Genomic DNA, 20,186 nt, shown 5'->3' on the forward strand with positions numbered 1-20,186 from the left:
CAGCGGTGGTATGGAATGTGCTGTGTGTGTGTGTGTTGCGGTGTGGCGGAGGTGGGCCAGAGTGTGCTGGCCAGTGTTGGCGCTGGCGACGGCGACACTGCCATTGGAAATTGCCATTGGAAATATTGGAATCCATTGGCATCGTCCAATCCCATTTGCGAGACCTGCCCTCCGCTACTCTGTGGCACGTATGTATGCTTGTGCATGTGTACGTAATAGTACGTACATACGCGCGCACGTTGTACACGCGTAAACCGATACGTGTGTATCTGGGATCAGTGACGTCACACGAGTCTTGCAGCAATAGCAATGTGTCCGACCGTGGGAATCCATTTAAAGATGGCCGCTGATCGAAGAACGTCACGTCTGTATAGCTGAAGAAAGCTGTGAAAAACCGTTGACTGTCGCTGTCGCGAGCAACGTTTTTGGTTCACGAATCAGGTTCCAGAAGAATGAACTAGTTTTACGAAAGAATAATGAATTGTCATCAAATATTAAGTGGAGCCTGTAATGCGGGAGATCGGTGTTACGCCGTCGGTTCCGTCGAGGGGATTTCATTCACGGTAAGTCCACTTACATTTCGTTCGATTACGCTTCATATCGAATCATTATTGTTATTTCGAGAACGTTTGACTTACCATCGATGAGTTTTAGTATTTACATTGCATCGTTTGCGTTAATTCGATAACGATCGAGTAACAATTTGTGAAACATTTCTCAACGCGCCCTTAACTTTCTTATCGTTCTAGCTAGTTCGTAATCTCGCTCGTTGCGTAGTCTTTTTTAATTTATCGATCACCGAGATGCTTATCTCGCGTTCTTATTATCATCGTTACATATCTAAAATAATATTACGACGTATGACATTTGTGTCGGTTTTCTTCATAATCTATTGTCTGATACAGGCGTACGCGGCAGGCTGCAATATCGTGATACTTGCCAGTAACTTTGAACGGGTTCAAATAATTCCAGGAGCTGTGCACAATTACATAAGAATCAGCTGCTTGGATTGCAGTACGGACACAGGAAAAATAGCGGCAGCCTATGAAAATCAAGTTTGCATTTTTGAGCCGACGCCGTTGATTCATAGCACTTGCTCTCACGTGTGTCTCGATTCTTTTATACGTGTACTATATAGTCTTATGTATATCGTTATTTTATATAGATCTCCTGTGCTTCTTTTCATTTTCTAATTTATCCGTAGCAACTAGAATACCGATGGGTGCAGACGGGAAGTCTACAAACCGAATCGAACATCGGCTCTCTTTCGTGGAATTTGGAAGGGACGAGGTTACTAACGGGAGGAGAGCTTTTACAATTATGGCATCAAAACATAACCCCCTTCCAGGAAGAGCAATGTAAGCGTTTATTCTTTATCTCGCGTAACGTAGGTATCGGAATAATCAGTATTGTTAGTTATTTCGACGCTTCCGATCGAAGTAATAGCATCCTTGTCGTCAGTCAAAACAGTAACGTTGTGTGCAGCAGCAAAGGTGAATTTGTCACAAACAGGAGAAACCGTTGTGTCCAGACGAAAAGAAAATACTCTGAACGTTCTTCCAGACAGTGAGTTTGTTTTCGATACGAGCACGAAAATGGAAAAGCTAACTTTCTGAATTTCAATTGCAAACGTAGTAATCCAAATACATGGTATTGTGCGTTTACCGATTACGAGTTTCGCAAATATTTTAAGCTGCGTTTTGATTCGATTGAAATTAGATTATTCGCTGCTTGCTAACTAAAGGAAACCGATTGGCCTCTGCATACTGTGGACGCAGCATTTACTAAGCATACTTGCTTGATCCTTTGATATTTGTACGCTTGTAATTCGTTATTTACTTCACGTTACATTACTTTACTTTACTTTACTTTACTTTACTTTACTTTACTTTACTTTACTTTACTTTACTTTACTTTACATTACTTTATTTTACTTTGTTTTACCTTACTTTACTTTACTTTACTTTACTTTACTTTACTTTACTTTACTTTACTTTACTTTACTTTTTACTTTACTTTACTTTACTTTACTTTACTTTACTTTACTTTACTTTACTTTACTTTACTTTACTTTTTACTCCATTTTCTTTTAATTTAATTTAATGGAAGCTGCAATAACATTCGTTCTCCAAAGTTAATTTCTATTTAATTTGTTACGCGAATAAAGCATATAATCGTCCCTGTACGAAACGATATTCGTTAGTATTCCGAGTGGAAGAAGAACCTTTCCCTGCGTATATAAATCTGTTGTATTTAGATTTTATTAAAAACGATGAACGCATTCCGACGAATTGTATGATTGTTTACAGCTGGCACGGTTACTTTTTCCATTGGCGGAGAAGCGGACAGTCCTGCGCCTGGAGATTCAACCAACGGAAACGAACCGGGAGCATGGAATTGCGTTTGGAAATGTCGCACAGCCACGCCGGTGCATTTGATGAGTTTCAGTCCGGACGGCACGTTGTTCGCGACCACAGGATTTAACGATAGATTAGTTAAAATTTGGTTCGAGAACAAACAATGTAAGGATCCTCTTACATTTAATAGATAGTACTGTATCTATATCAATGTCTACGTATAATCTATATTTGCATCTATACTTAAATCTACGTCTGCATGCATACGTATATGAGATACTGTTGTCGACTGTTATCGATCGTGTTACGAGGATTTGAAGGAAATTAAGAATCGTGTGCAAATTGATTCACAGTATTTTCAACGAGGAACGTGGATCATACAAACGTCTCGCAATCTACAGGCAGCGATAGTTACAGTTTTGTTTACGTTGCTCATCCACGTGCAGTCACACACCTATCTTGGCGCAAGACTAGCAAATACATGCCAAAGTATGTACGATGCGTGTTACGATCTAAGAAGATTTCTGGAGGAAATTCATACGTTAACTTTCTTTCTGCAGAGGTTCCGTTTCCAACATGTTAGTCACATCCTGTAGAGACAATATTTGCCGCGTATGGGCTGAAACGATTCCACCGGACGTCGAAGGTTTAGCAAATATGAGTCAGTTCGAAGGTTCCGATAGGCATGGACATCATGGTAAACATCGACATCACAATATGCATAAACACAGATTCATGCAACGACTGAAGCACATGAAGTACGCGAATTCTTGATTTCTTGCTATCGAAATCGTGATTGCAATCAAATATTATGCGTTATTATATGTATGTTATTTTTGTAGAACGTGTTTTCATATTCGTCGGCACGCGAAGCAACAGCATCAGGCGGGACATGTGATGGCTCCAACATTACCAACTTTACCCTCCACGTATTCTGTGCATGATTTCCATAATAATTATCAAGGCGCTGGTCACTATCCGGGGATGCATTTTCACTTGGCAGCAAGTATCAATGCGGAAACTGGTAAGTCACAGTCGCGTCAAGTTGTTACTAGATCTTGTTTCAGAACGTAAACACGCGAACAATCTATCTCGTCTATTTTCACATTCTATAGATATACCGTTGGTACCAAGTTTGATTACCGGGGATCCAGAGAGAGAACCGAATTTTATTCTGCATTGGTTGAACAACAAGGAAATGCATTTTACGATGCAAGCAGAAAATATTTTGCAAGAATTGACCCGTAAAGTGGTAGAAAAGGAGGAGGGACTGCAACAACAGGATTTGGAGCACGCGGAACACGATTCCGAGGAGGAGGGTCCCTTGAGTGAGCGTTTTCTCTTTTATCCTATTGAATTTGATACCGGTACGATTTGATTCTTCGATTGAATCGCTATTGCCTTGTCTACCATAGAAAAGGGAGTACGATTGCAACACGCGCAAAAGTCGGGGAGCAATGTTCGATCGATGAGCCAAGAAGAACATAGCAGCGACGAACATCACACGGCTCACACGGTCTCGTCGCATCATAGTTTACCGCACAGCGTGCATTCGCATCAAAGTCTTAGGTATGCTACCGCTGAGGTAGCAACGGGGGAACGTGTGTGCACATATAATACGACTATGATATTTACTTAATAATTGTGATATTTTCATGCGTGTTCAGTAATACCACGTCTATCAACTCGATTGCGACGGATATAACGTCTTCGATGAATCATGCTCCGGATTCTTTGGACACCACGATAGAGACGTTGCTGCGGGATTGGCATCATAATCCGGATTTACTTTTCTCGATTCACCCTATCGATGGAAGCTTTCTGATTTGGCACATCGAATGGTTGGACGAATATCATCCAGGATCGTTTCGACAAGCGCAAATATCGTTCTCGACGCGAATACCTAACGCGTTTCCGCTCGGCGATGCCTCAACGATGAGTCACAATGTATCGATGTACTCGCACAATACCGGCGGCCCTTTGTTAAATATCCGTGAAGTAGCGAAGACGTCCACGAAGACGTCCAACGACGGTAAGCGATATCATTGGTGTTTTCAAAGATCAGAAATTTTCTCGAGTCCATAAGATCTGTCGTTGTATCGGCGTAGGTGCTGAGACCGCAACACCGTTACCGAGTCTGATCGAACAAGACGAAGAACAGTCGACCCTAACGTCGAAAGCGGGTCAAGAACTGTTGAAAAATATTGAGAATACCAACGACACGCGAGCCGGACCGAATTCTTCGGGGAAAGAAAAAGATGGTCATCTAGAGACTCGTAAAACAAATCAGGAGACGATCAACGATCTATTAACGCATCCCAGCCCGATTGTCTCCATGGTGTCGAAACACTCGAACGGTACTTTGAATTTGTGGCAACTAACGTTTGCCGATAGAACCAAATTTTCACAGGTATTTACTGCGATCGTTTTGGTTGCTAGATAAACCGTGTTGTAATATTTTCGATTGCATGTTTGGCTTGCTACTCGTGTGTATATATATATATATATGTATATCGTGTAATATACTTACGTGTGCGCAACATACGATATACCGTTTATATGATAAATCTAGAAACGGGCGATATTTTGCTTTTGGCAACAGGTATTGAGCATCGGACACGCGTCTAGGGCTTCGGGGCATCGGTTTCGAGTGAACGATATCACGTGTCATCCGGTCCTACCGTTGCTGTTGACAACGTCGCATCACAATATACCGGAATGTTCCGGGTCCCAATGCCGGAACAATGATTCGGGTGAAAACTCGAGTAACAATAGATCAGGTCCCGCTAAAGCATCCACAAAAGATGTGTCTCCCACGGTGAGCCGGCATTCTAAAACTATTCTATGTACAATATAATGTTTGGTGTTGTTACATTTAATATTCGTTCCAGGGATTTTGCAGCGAGTTGATACTTTGGCGAGTGGACACGGTTGGACCTTTATCGAAGAGCGGCGGTGTTTCGGAATTGGCGCGTATCAATTCCCCCGAGATTTCTGCGTTCAGCAACGTGGCGTGGATTCCAACGTTACTGCCGAGCACTACCTTGGGCAATCTGTCGAATTCACCGAGCGCGTGTTTCGTTGCTAGCGACGGGGAAAGTTTGAGAGTTTATCAAGCCGTTATAGATGCCAGAACCCTCCTGGCGGAAGTGTCGAGTAGCGAAAGACGAAGCAGAATGATGGTAAATGGAAAGACGCTCGACCGTCGTGATACGACGATGAAATTTGAAATGAAATCTTTGAACGTTACATTGATTCGTTGTCTTTCGTACAAAAGGATTCCATGTCGAGTCTCTCGACGGACATGTCGTCCGACGACGGTGTCAGGCACTCCATTCACTGCAGGATAGAGATAGTGTCGCAACAATCAACAGCGAGACCGGGCTGCGTGATCAAGTTGGACGCCATCGCCGATGCTACGCACGTGAGTAACAATGGAATTCGAGAAGCGGTCGATAGTTCGATCGTTTGATGGAAATGTGATTTTTCTCGGCATAGGATTGGCAAAACACGCAATTCCTCCACGTTTTTCAAGAACAATTGATCACAGGAGATAGGAACGACGAAAAACAGTTTGGCGTAAATGCGTCCGCTAACGATTTAGGTTTAATGGAGTCTGCGTTGGACGCCATGGTAGATTTGCAACAGTCCGCGATCTTCGAGGAGCCGTTCTACATAGTAGTGCTAGAAAGAACACAAAATGGTACAACGGTGCACATGTGGCGATTGATTATAGCCTCTCAGCCGGAGACCACCGGTACTAAATTCGACGATGCGCACGCAAGCATTTAGAAGAAGTGTCCGTTGTGCACCCACGAATAATTTTACATAGGTATCGTTTCATTGCACAGGGCTCTCGGGGTCGATGATGTACGTTCCGGATTCTCATTTGGTACAAGACGAAGAAGAAGAGGGAGGTACGCCCGGACGATATAATTATACGGAGGGTAAACGGTCTCGTAGACCGAGTCAAACGCGTCGCGACAGTCAAGGTGAATACGACACGTTTTACCATAGACGATCGCAAAATAGTCACGTTCGCATCACAACCACGAAAGCCTGTACTCAGGAGTTACCGTTGCCGGACGGAGTCGAGGTTAGCATACTCAACTAAAAGTTCTTCTTCTATCGAGCAAAGAGTTAGGCAGACCGCGCGGCATCCATCGTTATTCTATCGTACTCGCACTGGCAGGTGGTGCACGCGGCGCCAGCAGCCGGCCATTTGAGCAGCTCTTCCATATATCCTGCTTGTTTCGCACCGTATATTATAGTGACAGCATGCAGCGACAGCACGATACGCTTCTGGAAATGTAAAGTGACAAAGAATCCGCCGGACGAGAAGCTCTGTTACGAATGGTGCGAATGGGAAATGTTGCGAAAGGATCAGGAATCGACGATCGACATTACAGGTACGCCGATATATAATATAACCGAACGTTACCGTGGTGTCAGGTATGTTTGTTACGTCGGAGAACGGCGAATTCGCAACGATTTAGACTCGATCGACTTCGTTTCAGGACAACCGTTGAACATAAGCGCCGCGTACAGCGGACGAATCGCGTGCGCATACAAATACGGGAAGTCGTTTACACGACCGACAAAAAGTGATCCCGACTCGCGTTACGTGAACCTTTGCGTAGCCATTTACGAATGCGAGAGCACCGGTGGCAGCGAATGGATCCTAGAAGACACGATACACTTGAAAAACATACACTTGCCGAGAATTCCGGTGGACCAGCATTTGGATCTGAGTTACCTTTACGACAGCAGATTTTTACAAAAGAAGCAAAGGCTTACTCAAGTGTTGCAAACGCTTAGTCACGAAGATGTTCGATCGCCGAGGAACGGCGACAACGGCGAAACCACGAAATCGAACGCAGGTAAGGAGAATCGTAATATGTTCGTAGATCGCGCGCGTGCGACAAAATGTCGAATATAACGGCCCGTAACGGTTGAAACAACGGTTCCTGGTGGTGGCAGGTCTGCTGGCAGTCCCATCGTTCAGCACTCTTCAATCTTTGCGAAAGTCGATTATAGAGAACGGCAACACCTGCCCGCTCACGCAGAAGCATTTGGTACAGTTGGACTGGGTGTCGAAGGAGGATGGTTCGCACATCTTGACGGTCGCCGTTGGATCCAAGATCATGCTGTTTACGCCAGTCTGCTCGGATCTCGCGCAAGCTAACATGAAAGCGATGAAAGAGTCGCAGAGCAACAATCGACCCATATTGCGGAAGGCGTCGTCGTTGGCGCAACCGCAATTCGTCGACGAAATTCGTTGGATGAAACTACGAAAAATCGAGTTGACCACGGCGGACGGGCTTCCACCGTTGCCTATGCAAATATCTTGGGTGAGGGATGGGATTTTGGTTGTCGGCATGGATTCGGAGATGCACGTTTATTCGCAGTGGAAACCGAATCCCAAGAACGAATGCTTCCACTCGAATCTACAGCATCAGGAGTCGGACGAGTTTCAAGCGAGCAGAAATCTACGGGACGAAGATCTGCGAACGCTGGCGCACGAAACGTCGCAGAGACGACTGGCGAACGTGTCGTCGATGCCGCATCTTTCTCGCGTGAGTAGCATCAACTTGACGATGCTCGACGCGAAAAAGAAACGAGGAATGCAGAACGAGAACTTGAATTTCGATTATATGCCGGACTACGGTCTGTTCGAGGCTTCGCGAATCGCTTGCCCGGTACTGCCCCAGTATCATCCGAAACAATTGATGGAATTACTGAATTCTGGAAAGATCCGTTGGGTAAAAGCTATATTGGCGCATCTGGTCAGATGCATAGGAAGTTCTTGCCCGTTGAGAACGGACGACGAGAGTCTGAGACAACGAGTCGGAGTCGGAGTCGGCGGCGTCGGAGGCGGCGGTGGCGGAGTCGGCGGCGTCGGTGGCGGCGCGGGCGGGGCATGGTCCCGATCGAGGACCATGTCGGTCAGTTACGTCGGCGCCGCGTCTCCTCTGGAGCCGAGAGGTTCGACCACGCAGATTCCGGAGGAGCTGATGTTGGATTACGCCGAGATAACTTCGATATCGCCGTTGCCCCTCTGGACGTTGTTGATCGCGGACAAAGAGACGAATATATCGCATCCCCACAAGACGGAGAACAAGCAAGATTACAACGAGCTGTTCGACAACAACTTGGACGAGGACGAGTCGTTGGACGACATGCTGGACGAAGATTACGACTGCTCGCGGCAGAAGGATAGACGTTCTTCGGTCCCGGAAAGACAAGGAATATCTCATTTCGGGCCAAGACAAGGCAGATTGCTCTCGCGATTGTTGACGCACACCCATTTGCCCGGACTCTCGAGTTTGGATCAGATGCATCTGCTCGCTCTTGCCGACACCGTGTCGACCTGCAACGTCGATTTCGCGGAGCGATTCGCGATAGACGCCGCAAAGAACGCGATCGCGAAGGAAAATTTGACCGGCATTCCCGAAGGAGGGACCGTCTCGATGGACTCGTTGGACGATTGTGGCCTAAGATTCTTATTGGCCATGAAGCATTACAATTACTTGATCCGTTGTCTTCCGCTCGGTCAGAGAGCGCAATTCCAGAAACAAGGAATATCCTCGAACAACTTGGTTTGGGCGTTCCATTCGGAATCCGAGGAGGAACTGCTCGACTTGATACCTTCTTACGCGAAGGGTCAGCCGAAGTGGAGCGTGTTGAAGGAACTCGGCGTTGGTTGGTGGATCAGAAGCAACACCGTGCTGAAGCGATGCGTCGAAAAGATCGCGAAAGCGGCCTACCAAGAGAAACAAGAACCCCTCGATGCCGCGCTCTATTATCTTGCTATGAAAAAGAAGAGTTTGGTCTGGGGGCTCTTCCGAAACAAAAGGGACGAGAGAATGACCAGCTTCTTCTCTAATAATTTCACGGAGGACCGTTGGAGGAAAGCGGCCTTGAAAAATGCGTTCGCTTTGCTCGGTAAACAGAGATTCGAACACGCGGCAGCATTTTTCCTTTTAGCGAGCGCTCTGAAAGATGCTATCGACGTTTGTTTGCACAAATTGAACGACATTCAGTTGGCCATGGTCATCGCTCGGCTTTACGAGGACGACACCACTTCTCCGAATATGAGAAGACTGCTTTACGAGGAGATTTTAGGTTGCGACAAGGACGGACAAAATCAAGATATGAACAAATCTCATCCGGATCCGTTTCTGCGCAGCATGGCGTTGTGGATCCTCAAGGATTACACCGGATCGTTGAACACGTTGCTCTTGACGAACGTCGGGACTATGCACCCGCAGTACAACGACGAGTCCGATAAACCCGAAGGCGCGACAGGTAAGCGTAACCAAGAAATCACGGAGAACGACGGGCCCAAGATTTCTTTAGACTTTCCTTTAGACCGTTTTCTTTTCCATTTTCTTCGATTTCGATCGTTTCAGCGAATCCAAACGTTTTCAACTTCTACGTTTACCTTCGAACGCACCCGTTGCTGATCCGACAGTACATCGCGTCTACCGCCCAAGACAAGAAGAAAGGACATTCGGTAGTGATATCCGGGTTTAGTTACGGCGCGGACACCAAAACCCAGCCCGATAAGCAACTGACGCTCGAAGACAGTATTACCCCGTTGGAAAGGCAACTGTACTTCACAACGGCCCACGCACACTTCAAAGCGGGTTGCCCCGCCCTCGCCCTCGATGTCCTGTCGAAGCTACCCAGCAAAGTGATGGATACCAATTGCGAAGATTCGCCCAGTACGTATGATATGCCCGATTCTAAGTGTACACCGTATCGTTCGTTTTCATTCCGTATCGTTGACGTGTCATTCCCGCGTTTACTTCATTTCGAAGGTCTACTGAATAGTCCCAGCAAAACCCGAAGACAGGATTCTCAAATAGATACGGGTATAATAAGCTGGGACGATCGAACAACGAAGACCAACGAGGACGAAGGTGCGTATTTATTTGTCGATATTTTCGCGGCGATCGAATATTTTCGCACAATTTCTGTGTATACACCGATGCGCGATACGATTATAGGTTTGTTCGACTGGTCGCAACCCGTGAGCGGGAAAACCGAAGACGAATTGGTACTGAACTGGGACGACGACGTTACCGAAGCCAACGATGTCGACAGTCCGCCCTTGAGCATGAAATTAGATGGGATAGAGACCGACGAAAGCAAAGTGCGGGAGAACGAAGGTGAGCGAAAGTTTGGCGAGCGGCTGGCTAAAGTGTGTATCGGAAAATTGTGTGAAATGTCGAACGTGTTTGCGTGATCGTTCGCAGAGAAAAATGGAAAAGCGTCGGGTCAATTGGATATCATGGCGCAGCAATTGAAATTTGTCGCGTGTCTGAAAATTTTAATGGAAGAATTGTCAACGTTGGCAACGGGTTTCGAAGTGGACGGAGGACAACTGAGATATCAACTGTACGTGTGGCTCGAGCGAGAAGTCGATGCCCTTAGACAACTTTGCAGTTACAGCGTCAACTCGGACGGGGAACCGTACAATGTTTCAGAATGTAAGAGCAACGACGAATTCGGAACGATTCCTAGCTTTTTCGATTAACCACGGTAATCGCGCACGTTGCTCGTAGACGAAGGAGGAGGTATGGTAGATGACATACAATCGCACAGCAGACCCGGCGAACAGCCGACGTTACACGAGATATTGGTAGCCGATAAATTAGATTTCGAGGCCAAGGTACAGAGAGTCGTTCGGAGAAAGAAATGGTTGAAAGGTATAGATACATTTACTAATAGGTATCTAATACATTTACTAATTGTATCGTGTCGATCGCGCGAACGCGATTCCTTCGTACGTATGAAATTCTGCTTGGACGCCGGTTTCAGCAAACGAAACGCTCTTGCGGACATTACTTTCCTATTGTTCGTTGCACGGAGCCTCGGGTGGAGGCTTGGCATCCGTAAGGATGGAACTTGTACTTCTACTGCAAGAGCTGCAACAAGAGAAAACGCAGCAACAATTGCTCAGTCCTCTTCCGTTTCCGACAACGCTACCACTGTTGAGCGCCAGCGTAGCTTGTAATAAAACGGTTGTCGCAGATCCGGTCAGACACTTGCAGGTACATGTCGCGCTACGCGTACAACGTACGCGTGTATCTATACGTACGTATACATACGTATGCGGGATCGTGTTTAAAATCGTAATCGTAATCGTAATCGTAATCGTGTGTCGTGTTCCGTCGCGTGGACGATCAGTAACAATACCAGCGAACCGAATGACTTTTTTCGTTTTAGTCGCTCGCTCACGATATGCTGCAAACGTTGGTTGAATTAAGAAAGCCGCCGATGCCGACGAGAAATACGCATTACAGCGAAGTATTTATAATGAGGGATTTAGCGGTTGCTCTGAGCGCGTGTATTTATCAATCGCTCTGCGATTCCGATACGTTCGTCATGAAACATCATCAACCGGACAGGTAAGTTTTCTGAATCGCATTCGGAGTGTTCCGCTAGATTATCGTTATTATGAATTAGGAATTGGCCGGCGCATAGTTTTCCAGCTGTTGCCGAAGTAGAAGCGTTTTCCGGCGGGCATTTGGTAGCCTCGAGTCGACAGCATCGGCGATACTCGACGGACGATGGCGTGTGCATTAACACGACGCCCTCCAAGTGGCCCGGCGTAACAAACTTGCGGTCGTTGCTAGCCCGCGAGAAAGACGAGGACACGCCGAAACTGAACATTCTTCTCTGCGAAGCTTTCGTGGCAACCTACATGAGCTTGTTCGTTTACGCTCTATGGAGTTGCGACAGCCACATTCTTTACAGGCTCGTCGGTCAGTGTTTCGACAACAGCACCTGGTCCTGCCTCTTCGGCGGCGGGGTCAAGAAATTGCTGCGAGTCGCGAGCACAACCAGTCAGGTATACATACGTATATTCTCTATATACGTATATACGTATACTCGATGCTCTGTGTTAATCTCTACGTTCTATAACAATTCTCGCTCGTTCGGAAATCGAACGTTCGATGTACGTTCGAACTGGACAGACCTGTGGAACCGGAGCAGGAGCGATAGAAAGAGGCGGCGATGGTACTTCGAACGAAGCTCAAAGCACCGCGGGAGCTGTATGGAGCACGATGACGTCGTTGACGAAGCAGCGAGTAAAGTTGAATATGAGGGTACTGTGTCAGTTCGGCGGCCAGCAACCGAACATGAAAGAGGATAAGCCGACTTACAGAGAACAGTTCGTGCCGCCTCAAATGAGCATGGTTTCGTATTTTCTGATGAAGGTAGGTTATATTTAGTAGTTCTGTCCGCGGTCGAACGACGTTTCTTTCCGATAGAAAATTTCGACCGTCGCGCGCGCATGTTCTCGTATGCGTACGTATATATTTTTTCTTGTTATTTTCTCGTTATCTTTCCACCGAGATAGCCGCACATAGATAGCGAATACGCGGACGAGATCGATTACGATTCGTCCGACTCGGCTGTGTCGGATTTGGATTCGTCCGAGGACGAAGAAGACGTATTCGAGACTAATTCGAAACCAAAGATAAAACCAAAGGACAATACGGAGCACTCGAATCCGAACTCGCACAGCTGGTGCGTGATGCGATTAGCTATAGCGAAGATACTGCAACGGCAACTTCAAGACTTCTTAAACGTCGCTGGCATAGAGATGCAAGGTAGTAGCGTTCGAGTTACACGGAGTGTAACGCTATCGAGCTCCTAAGAACGACGATATTTTGTTCGGTCGATAGAATTGCCGGTCAGCAGTCCATTGATACACGGAACGTTGGCGGTGGTAGCCCAATGGCAGGAAACGTTGCGCGAGGAATTGGACAACAAGGGACCACCACCGATCAATTACATTCCCGGGTGCGCACCCGATCCAACACCCACTCCGGGAAAACCGGCGATACACAAGTATCGATCGTTGCTGGAGAAGGGCAACACACCGTTCAAGTAAGAGAGCATACGCCTTCGGACCATACGTAGAGACATAGTATATGCGTACACGCGTACGTAGAGCGGTCGTCGAAACGAACGCGCGAACAAAACCGATGGAACTCGTTGTTCTTTTTCCGATCAGCACGCGCTTGGCGTCGGCAGCTCCGGCCAATCGACTCTGGTGTTTCTTGATCAGACAAGAATTGGTGCAGGACATATTCATACGAGCGGTGTTCGGCAAGCGAAGATCGTTGTCGTCGATACTGGAGAGCAATCAAAGCGCGATGGATCATTTGAATCGTGGAATTACGACGGAAGACAAGGGTAGCGACAGCGGAACTACGAGTTTACCCGAGCCGGTCCGTATCATTCACAAGGAACAGGACAGCATCAGCGCTTTCTGTCTGAACCAGGTTATATTATATAGATTTTCGTCCCGTCTTCGTTCGCAGTTTCGCGCGGTACGATGGTCGATTCGTCCGCGACGATCGCGTTTTATCGCGACCTCGACGATAAAACAGCGTGTCGCGCGTTACGTTCCAGGTGAATCCGGGGCTGATGGCGTTGGCTACTCCGCGCGAGGTACAAGAGATGAATATATCGTTGTTGCTCGAGTTACCGTCTTGGTTGGAAGACGAATGCGAATTCGATCTGATAAATTTGAATAAACAACCGGAACCGGAAGCGGTGCAGCCGACCAGTTTCTTGGTTATTCAGGTAAGCGTATCGAATCGCGAATCATGAATCATGAATCATGATTCCGTTACGTTGCCCGGTTTTCTCGTTTAGACAGCAGCGGATCGACCCATGCTCGCTCAAAGTCCGCAAACCAACAGCCCTCAACCGCAATCCGGTATCGCGAGTCAGAGCGGAAGAGGAGCCAGCGTGGTAAGTTATCCTCGACGTAACTTTAAATCGGTCACCCGTCAACCATGCAACTCGCGATCGCAATTCAAATATCGAGCACTCTTCTATCGTATGTTTGTTGATTGAAATCTCTTGACGATCTCACGTATCCTGTCGTGTCGTACCGTATCGTATCGTATCGTATCGTATCGTATCGTATCATATATCATATCGTATCGTATCGTATCGTATCGTGACCTTGCTCCGGCCTAACCCAGATGTTTCTGATATTGTTCTCTTTACCTGTCCGATGTTCTCTACTCCGTGTGTACATAGCCAAGTATATATTTTCGAAATCTCCGTCTCCGTCGCGACGTTGCGCGCGCGTCAGGAATGTTTGGGTTAAAAAATATTCGAGTACGGAGCGTCGAGCCACGATAGTCGTCACCGTTTCGATCACGGATAGTCGGAATTTTCTTGGATCGCATCCTCGTTCGCGGTCGTTTTCGTACGTACGCGAGTGCTATAAAAAGATCGAAATAACAATTTTCGGTTTACGAAAACGGTGCGAAAATTACCGAACGACGCGTTTCCGATGCGCCCGCGATGAAAATAAATGCCCTCCGTTGTTATCTATCCGTAGTTTTGAAGACGGACAGGGGTTGTAAACCTCGAAACGATTCGATGCTTCGAAAACCATCTTATCGAGAGTCGACAAAATTCTCAGGCGCGAAGAAGAAGCAACGCGTCGTGCGCAAGTTTTTGTATAAAAAGTTGATGAAAAAAATATCGAACATCGACGCGTCGCGCTCTCGTCGTTGAACGGTAGCGAAACAGAGTTCGGTTCGTAAAAATCAAATTACGGAGGGTTTTCTTCGCGTTTACACCGCTGTGCGTCGCGTTGCATGGCGTATAAAAAAACGTTCGCATCACATGGACCATACGTCGAGACGCGTAGCTGAAACACGGCTACTTCGAGGCTTGTTTCTTGAGAAGAATCGTATAAATGGAATCATGGACAAAGTTCGATGTCGTGTTCGCGTGAACGGAGCGAGAGACGGAGAGCGAACGAGATACGGGTGTAGAAAGAAGGAGAGAAAGGGAGAGAGAGAGAGGGAGAGAGAGAGAGAGAGAGAGAGAGAGAGAGAGAAAGAGAGATCGCAGGAAGGAAGCCTCGACAGCTGTAATTATACGTAGTTCGATAATACCGTTGAGTAGTCGTCGCACTGGGTCACGTCAGAGTAGCACAACTGGTGACAGACATGTTCCTTGTTCAATGCTTGCCTAACGTCTAACTTGGTTCGCGTCTGACCGTCGTCACCGACCTGGTGGCTCGTTCGCTCGCTCAGATGAAGGGGATGCCCGCTTTTCCTGGCTCCCACGACCTGCGTTTCTGTCAGTTCGTTGCCGATAGAAGCAAACACTTGTTGCAGCCGGTGAGACTAACTTCTAACAGACTCTAGCCTGCATAATGATATATTCTATAATAGTGTTTTAGTGCCAGTTTCGCATTCGGTATTTCCTTTGATTTTTCCGGTTTCTTTTTCTTATTCGTCACGTCACCGTCATCACCGTCACCATCACCGTCACCGTCACCGTCACCGTCACCGTCACCGCCACCGTCAACGTCTACATCAACGTAACCGTCACCGTCACCGTTGTCGTTGTCGTTGTCGTTGTCGTTTTCGTTGTCGTTACCGTTATCGGTATCGACGTCGTCGCTCTCTTTCGTTACTTCGCGGTTTCCTTACTATCCGTTCATTCGTCGATTCGCTTCCCGTTCCATCGGTCGATTTTACAACGATTCACGGTTTGCTCCGGTTCGTAATATCGCGCGAGAGCATTAGAACTCGAACGGGTTGTCGACATTGCCATTGGTTTTCGCGACAGCTGGTAGAAACGATTGTTCAAATTTGATGGAGGTGGAAGAAAAGCGCGTTTAACGTTTCCCTCGAACGCGCCGATACCTCGCGAACGATTTATTTTCGTAGATTTTCCGATTCCGACGATTCTTCGTCGCTTGTACGACTCCGATCGGCATTCGTACGCTTGCAGCGCTCGATGGTATCGTTGATGCGTTTAAACGCGACGAAGCGATTGCAAAAGTAACGGGCGCGGAGAGACCGTGGCCGTGCTTTCGAAAAAACAAAATTTTGTACGCTCTTTGTTCCCGAATTCGTTCAACTTTGTCCCCTCGTTGAAACCGTCGAACTCGACTTCCGCGATCGGTTTGGTATTATTTTCGTTCGTCGCAATTCATCGTCGATACCGTACGTATCGCGGCTCGTTGGCATCACCTTGCACCCGACCAACGGTTCGAACAAAATGAAACACGAAATCGAGACGTGTTTGGTTCGTTTTTCGTTTTCTTCCACGTACGTGCATACGCGCATACGTCCGTACGCACGTGTATACATGTAAACGTAAAAATGCATCTACGCTTGTATAGAGAGATACGCGAAACCCGTAGAAACCGAAGAGATGGAAATTTCGCGCCTCTCGCGGATAATATCGATTTTCTTCTTTTTCTTTTTTTTTTTCTATTCCGTTACACCGATTATATCGCAACGACGCGATTACGAAGCCGTTCGGTCGATGCGATCGCGAACGCTCTGTAAGCTGGTAAAGCTTGAAAGTAGAAAGAACTTTAGCGATCGATGACACCAAGAAGTTGACAAATTTTCCTCTCGTAACGTTGCATGCCCAAGTACAAAGTACAACCCTTCGTCTGTGTTTCTAGAAAATCCGAGCATCTTGTTCGTTTTGAATGTCGTCCGTAGTATTTAGATGCTATTGCGCTTTTTTCATCCAGCCGCGTTGTTACGAGCAAACTACGAGATACGTGGTTCCGAATCTTGGAATGCCGCGAGGTCTACTAGCTAGCTATTCGATTCGATTCGATGCGATTCGATTAAAAGATGACGAGATGTTTTGCGTTCGTTGAAAACTGGAGACAAGGAAAAGGAAATGGGAAAGGAGACGGAGAAGGAAAACGGGAGACGAAAAAAGTGTTGCGGAAAGTCAGCGGTAGACCTCGATGGATCGGCTCGATGGTTCGCGATCAGCTTACGCCTCGATCATTGAAATGGACCGAAGAGCGTCTCTGTGAACGTGAATACGAATACGAATACGAATAGATCGGGAAGCAGAGGCATCGAACGAATATCCGTAATTGAACGTACTGTGAACGTGCTGTGAACGTACGGTTTCATCTGATCGAGCGATCGGTCGAGAAAACTATTGTTCGCGTACACGTCCACGGAGCGAGCATTTGGTCCTAGCTTGAGCTTCTCGATGAAACCTCGAGAAGGCGGAGGAGAAATTCTCTCACCTAGCATGACGCGTTTCGAAAACGTGCAATAGCCATAGCCCCAAAGCTGAACCGATCGCGCGACTGTTTCGCACTGGTTGCGAGTCGATACTGTATATCGTGTATCGTAATTGTGTGTACGTGTTCAGCATACGTTTCTCCTATATGTATTCGTTTACCTTTATTTTCGATCGTGTTTTCTTCGTCTCCCGTTGGCATTTACTACATATACATATACATATACATATACATATACATATACGTATACATATACCGCGTCCGTTCGCTGACGTTTACGTTAGTTTTTCGTTGATTCGATGTATTTTCCTTAGATTTTCTTTTGATTTGCCACAAGAATTTTCTCTGAATGTCCTACTTGAAATTATCAATTGCGAAACTATCGGCGATCGTACAACCTTGACTCAATGCTGGCCTTGTTTTGTTCGAACAGATCTTGAAGCATAAAATCGACGGCATTAGAAGAATCTCGTCGCATCCACTTTTGCCGTTGTGTAAGCATACCGTTTGTTAGCTACTAGAGCCTCTCTCGCGATCAGTCTTGCGAAAAACGATTGCCTCGTTTTCTCGTCGGAGATTAGCGAAATAATATAAAATGAAATGAAACGAAACGAAACGAAACTGTACGATTTTTATCGTCGATTCGCAAACAGACCTGACCGGTTCGCAAGATGGATCGGTCTCGCTGTGGGAATGGGGACATCAGACGGCTGTGGCCACTCCGAGGCAACCGGGAACCTTTGCAAAGGTGACCCGCGTACGGTTTTCGCAGCACGGAAATAAATTCGGTGTCGCCGATTCCGACGGACATCTCAGCCTCTTTCAAGTAGCCTGCAGAGAAGGGACTGCTCGGCCTTTCTTCGTAAGGATTTTCCAGTTTTCGATATCGGGCCGCGTCGATCGCGCGTACGATACTGTTTCTTTTTTCTTTGCAGAACTATCAGTGCCATAGCAAAGTAACGGCAGATTTTGTCTTCCTCGGCGCGTGCAGTTTAATAGCGACCGCCGGTCATGGTTCGGAAGGACGTAACGTCGCGCTTTGGGATACCCTGCTTCCGCAAAATAAATCTTTGATTCAAGGCACGTATCGTTCGATCGACGCGATCGAAACGCTCGATCGAATCGACGCGAATCTATCTTCTTCGTTGCGTTTTCAGGCTTTACGTGTCACGAGCAAGGGGCCAGCTCGCTGATACTCGCACCCCAGCATCAACTATTGATCAGTGGTGGAAAAAAGGGCGACATTACCATTTTCGATGTTCGACAGCGGCAACAACGCCACCGTTTTCAAGCTCACGAGTCGGCCATCAAGTGTTTGGCTCTTGATCCGCACGAAGAATTTTTCGTCAGCGGGGCAGGAGACGGTGACATCAAGGTACCCCCCGTTTTCCCTAGCTTTTTATCCGTTGCTCTCGGTTTTCGGGAAATTCGATCCGTAGTTTCTCGGTTGCATTTACGAGGCTCGATATCTACGCGTACGGTCTATCGTAATCCGTACAGTTTATCCGATCTACGTACGTAACATGGAATCGCTTCGTACAAGGAACAGTTGTAACGTTGTTGACGTCGAGGCCCGAGAAATTCCCTCTTAAAATACAAACGATTTTACGTTTGTTCAACGTCGAATTTCTCCAAGCCGAAAACGATGGAGAAAATGCTTCGAATATTTGGAATTCGAACGCGGAATATTGACCGTTTCGTCTGATTGTTTCTAGATATGGGGTTTGACCGTCCACTCTCTGCTTTACTCTTTCCCCGGAGAACATCCTCGGTCTAGCTTTTTCAAAAACATTGGACAAGTAAGTCGATCGCGTATAGCCGACGCGTACGCGTGTTCCTCGAAGTAAAGTAATAACGTCGAGATCGTTTTTCAGGGCGTGACGCAGTTGCACGTTGATTCCGCGGGACGTTTGTTTTCCTGTGGCGCGGATGGTTCCATGAAAGTTCGCCAGTTGCCGGAACGCGATTGCGTTGTGCACACTTTATATTAGAATAATGGAAGAAACATGCTAATCAATCCGATCGAAACGAAACGATTTCAATGAAAATACGTTCGATATTAAATATTATACATAAATGTGTATATTCCTCGTAAATATTTCTTGCACAATGTTCAACGAGAATTCAGTTTCTCCTTTGCCGAATCATAATTGGTGAACCGTCTACGTATCGCTCTTTTACTCGAAGACGTTTCTGCGCTGGTTTCATTCGTCGAAAGTATTGGCAAATGATTTTCAAAAGACGGAGTAGCAGTAACTTGTTTGTAGGACCGGTGTCGCGCGCGCGCGCGTTCTCTTCTCCGTTCGCTTCTCTCCAACATTTTCATTTTCGATGCTTTCAAATGCTACGTATATACATATACATACACGTATGGATACGCATATACTTATACATATGTTAAGATCGTTTGGCACCTTTAAAACTTTAAACGTAGCATGTATTATATATACGGAAATATTTCTATACTTCGAGTACGTGTAAAGTTTCGAAAGGTACTTCAAAGTTAGCCTCGAATTGTTAATAGCATGTGTTAAATAAATATTATTTAGTATTACGTAGTTAACTTTTCGTTACAAAAAGCAATTTATTGTATTTATACGAGGCACTGTTATTGTAATATTGTTGTAACGGGATACATTTTTAAAAATAGCTTTTATCATGTAAAGAAACGTTTACCGCAAGCACACTTAGTTGAATAGTGTTCGATGAATATGTACATTGACGATAGCAATGAAACCACAAATGAAAACAGATGTTTTTGTGTT

General features: G+C 46.4%; 1 protein-coding gene across 11 annotated transcripts; it reads left to right on the forward strand.

Moving 5' to 3' along the window:
* Positions 1-320: 320 nt before the first annotated feature.
* Rbcn-3A (rabconnectin-3 alpha) lies at positions 321-20,174 on the forward strand. Of its 11 annotated transcripts, none has more exons than XM_076520726.1 (41): positions 321-563; positions 906-1,127; positions 1,205-1,358; positions 1,462-1,566; positions 2,310-2,522; positions 2,711-2,846; positions 2,918-3,115; positions 3,200-3,381; positions 3,473-3,685; positions 3,773-3,926; positions 4,025-4,389; positions 4,466-4,767; positions 4,960-5,175; positions 5,249-5,539; positions 5,635-5,781; positions 5,856-6,114; positions 6,209-6,453; positions 6,550-6,766; positions 6,875-7,237; positions 7,338-9,665; positions 9,770-10,084; positions 10,181-10,282; positions 10,370-10,531; positions 10,619-10,852; positions 10,928-11,071; positions 11,184-11,416; positions 11,592-11,773; positions 11,832-12,216; positions 12,344-12,586; positions 12,730-12,982; positions 13,058-13,262; positions 13,390-13,660; positions 13,791-13,964; positions 14,037-14,135; positions 15,443-15,529; positions 17,855-17,915; positions 18,075-18,283; positions 18,357-18,501; positions 18,579-18,796; positions 19,137-19,220; positions 19,296-20,174. In XM_076520726.1, exons 1-41 carry the CDS (start codon positions 477-479, stop codon positions 19,410-19,412), a joined length of 10,320 nt encoding a protein of 3,439 aa, XP_076376841.1. In that variant the 5' UTR covers positions 321-476; the 3' UTR covers positions 19,413-20,174. The 11 variants fall into 11 exon arrangements, with proteins under 11 accessions (XP_076376841.1, XP_076376842.1, XP_076376844.1 ...); XM_076520727.1 differs by having other exon boundaries at positions 11,850-12,216; XM_076520729.1 differs by having other exon boundaries at positions 1,486-1,566.
* Positions 20,175-20,186: the final 12 nt, after the last annotated feature.

Source organism: Megalopta genalis, chromosome 4 (genome assembly GCF_051020955.1).
Source record: "Megalopta genalis isolate 19385.01 chromosome 4, iyMegGena1_principal, whole genome shotgun sequence".
Taxonomy (NCBI): Eukaryota; Metazoa; Arthropoda; class Insecta; order Hymenoptera; family Halictidae; genus Megalopta; species Megalopta genalis.

Coding starts and splice junctions, on each gene's coding strand:
- Rbcn-3A (XM_076520726.1), top strand. CDS start 477: ATGAATTGTCATCAAATATTAAGTGGAGCCTGTAATGCGGGAGATCGG. Junction 1,128..1,204: donor GTCTCGATTCTTTTATACGT/GTACTATATAGT, acceptor ATTTATCCGTAG/CAACTAGAATACCGATGGGT. Junction 11,417..11,591: donor ATCCGGTCAGACACTTGCAG/GTACATGTCGCG, acceptor TTTTCGTTTTAG/TCGCTCGCTCACGATATGCT.